At 42.3% G+C, this 1961-nt stretch overlaps 1 protein-coding gene across 4 annotated transcripts in view; it reads right to left on the reverse strand.

Moving 5' to 3' along the window:
* The window catches only part of NFS1 (NFS1, cysteine desulfurase), a 32720-nt gene that overhangs the window by 18825 nt on the left and 11934 nt on the right, over positions 1-1961 (reverse strand). For all 4 annotated transcript variants that reach the window (XM_025214655.1, XM_025214656.1, XM_025214654.1 and 1 more), the window contains exon 5: positions 506-658. In XM_025214655.1, the coding sequence (XP_025070440.1) occupies positions 506-658 (153 nt within the window). The remainder of the gene's footprint in view (positions 1-505; positions 659-1961) is intronic.

The raw sequence follows: 1961 nt of genomic DNA on the forward strand, positions 1-1961 counted from the left end.
AAGCAAATGGGTGTAGCTCTTTAATTTCAAACTTCATGCTGTTTTAGTATATTTTTAAAAAGGGGTTAAGAGAACATAACTTACCTTTTTTTTTTTAATCTTTAATGTGCTCCAAAACCTCCCTTAAAGTTCATAAACTACAATAAACTACACATGAAATACACTCTACATACTCGGAACCCAGGCTTTACAGAATGGTTTTGCTCTTTTTAAGAAAATTTGGATTTAGAACTATTCCAGTACTACCAATCTACCACAATACCCCTCTTTTCTATCTGTTAGTTATATCAACTCTATTAAGAAAACAAATCAGGATGGAGAGAAACATCTCTTGTCAAAGTGGCTCTTAAAAACGTGAGTTGTGTGCAACTTTCATTCTTCTGTCTTATCATACTTAGGAAAAGATTACTGACAGTGTTGTCTTTTTCAAGGTTGTCTTATACATAACAACTTGCTGTGAAGATTTTTCACAGGTTTGCTACTATTTTAACCACAAGCAACTTACCTTTAAATCTATGAGTCCATTTCTTTTAACAGGCAAGTACGTGACCCGAAAGCCTTCAGCTTCCAGGGAACGGCAAGAATCCAACACACACTTGTGCTCTGTTTGGGTTGTAATGATATGTTTCTTTCTGGATTTATAGAATCTTGCTACACCCTGTGGTACACAGTAAAGGAACAATAACATTGAGATGAAATAGATGTAAAAGAATAATTGTATATAAATCTGAAGTAACAAGATACTGAGCAAAGAGAAGCTTCCACAACATGGCAGTGTGAAAGGGCTACTGCAGGGGTGTCAGCTTGCCCCAGCACTGAGTCCAGATCAGTCCTGTGAAGAACCCCATGGTCAAGATCCACCCCAGGGGACAGTGTGAGTTTGACATCCCTTGGTTAATACATAGTAAGAAATCTAAGGAGAATAAGTCATGACTCTCTAATAAATTTTACTTATTAAAGGCAGCGAGGAAATAATCCAGCCTTCCTAACCAACAAACCACCTCACCACCCTTTTCCAATTATTTACTTGATCATATTCATATATATGTGCATATAAAAATATTATTTGTGTTAAAAGAACATCTTGTTCTTCACAATTGCTGCCAGCACCACGTAAATTTAACTGCTTCTTAACAGATAATACCATCTAGATAAGTCATGTTAACCACTGATTAAAAATAATAAAATGCTCATTAACCTAAAACAGTGATTTATTTTGGCACACAGCCATGTGGCCCCATGGGCCGCATGAGTCGCACAGGGCCAATCCACAGGCTGGATCCTGCAGACAAGGTCAATCCATGGGTCTGATCTAGCATGGGATCAGTCCGTGGGTGCAATCTGGTGCACCAGCCAGACCCCATATACCACCTCCAGCCCTGGAGTAACCCCGTATTGCATAGAGAGCATTGGGAACCTGAAAGCCATGGGGAGGCCAGCACTATGACACAGGTAAGTAACGAGAAGGTAAGAAACAAAGGGCCCCTGGGGACTCAGAGCGGCGGGGCAGCAAAGACACCAGTTGCAGGGCTCAAGTGCCTATATACTAATGCTAGGAGCATGGGGAACAAGCAGGATGAACAACAAACTCCTGCTTGCACTAAACACCTATGACTTAGTGGGGCTAACGGAAACCTGGTGGGATTCACCCCACGACTGGGCAGTACAGATTGAGGGGTATAGATTGTACAGAAAGGACAGGGTGGGGAAAAAAGGGGGAGGGGTTGCGCTCTATGTCAGTGAGCAATATACGTCAACCCTCATCAAGACAGAATCCAAGGATGAGGAAGTAGACGGATTGTGGGTTAGGCTACATGGGGGACAAGGAGAAAGGGATTTGGTGGTAGGGGTCTGCTACAGACCCCCACATCAAGGGGAAGAAAGAGATTCGGGGCTCCTGAGGCAACTCTCGGAGACCATAAAAGCTAAAGAGGCGGTAGTCATGGGGGACCTAAACTACC

The sequence above is a fragment of the Alligator sinensis genome, unplaced genomic scaffold (genome assembly GCF_000455745.1).
Source record: "Alligator sinensis unplaced genomic scaffold, ASM45574v1 scaffold249_1, whole genome shotgun sequence".
NCBI classification, from domain to species: domain Eukaryota; kingdom Metazoa; phylum Chordata; order Crocodylia; family Alligatoridae; genus Alligator; species Alligator sinensis.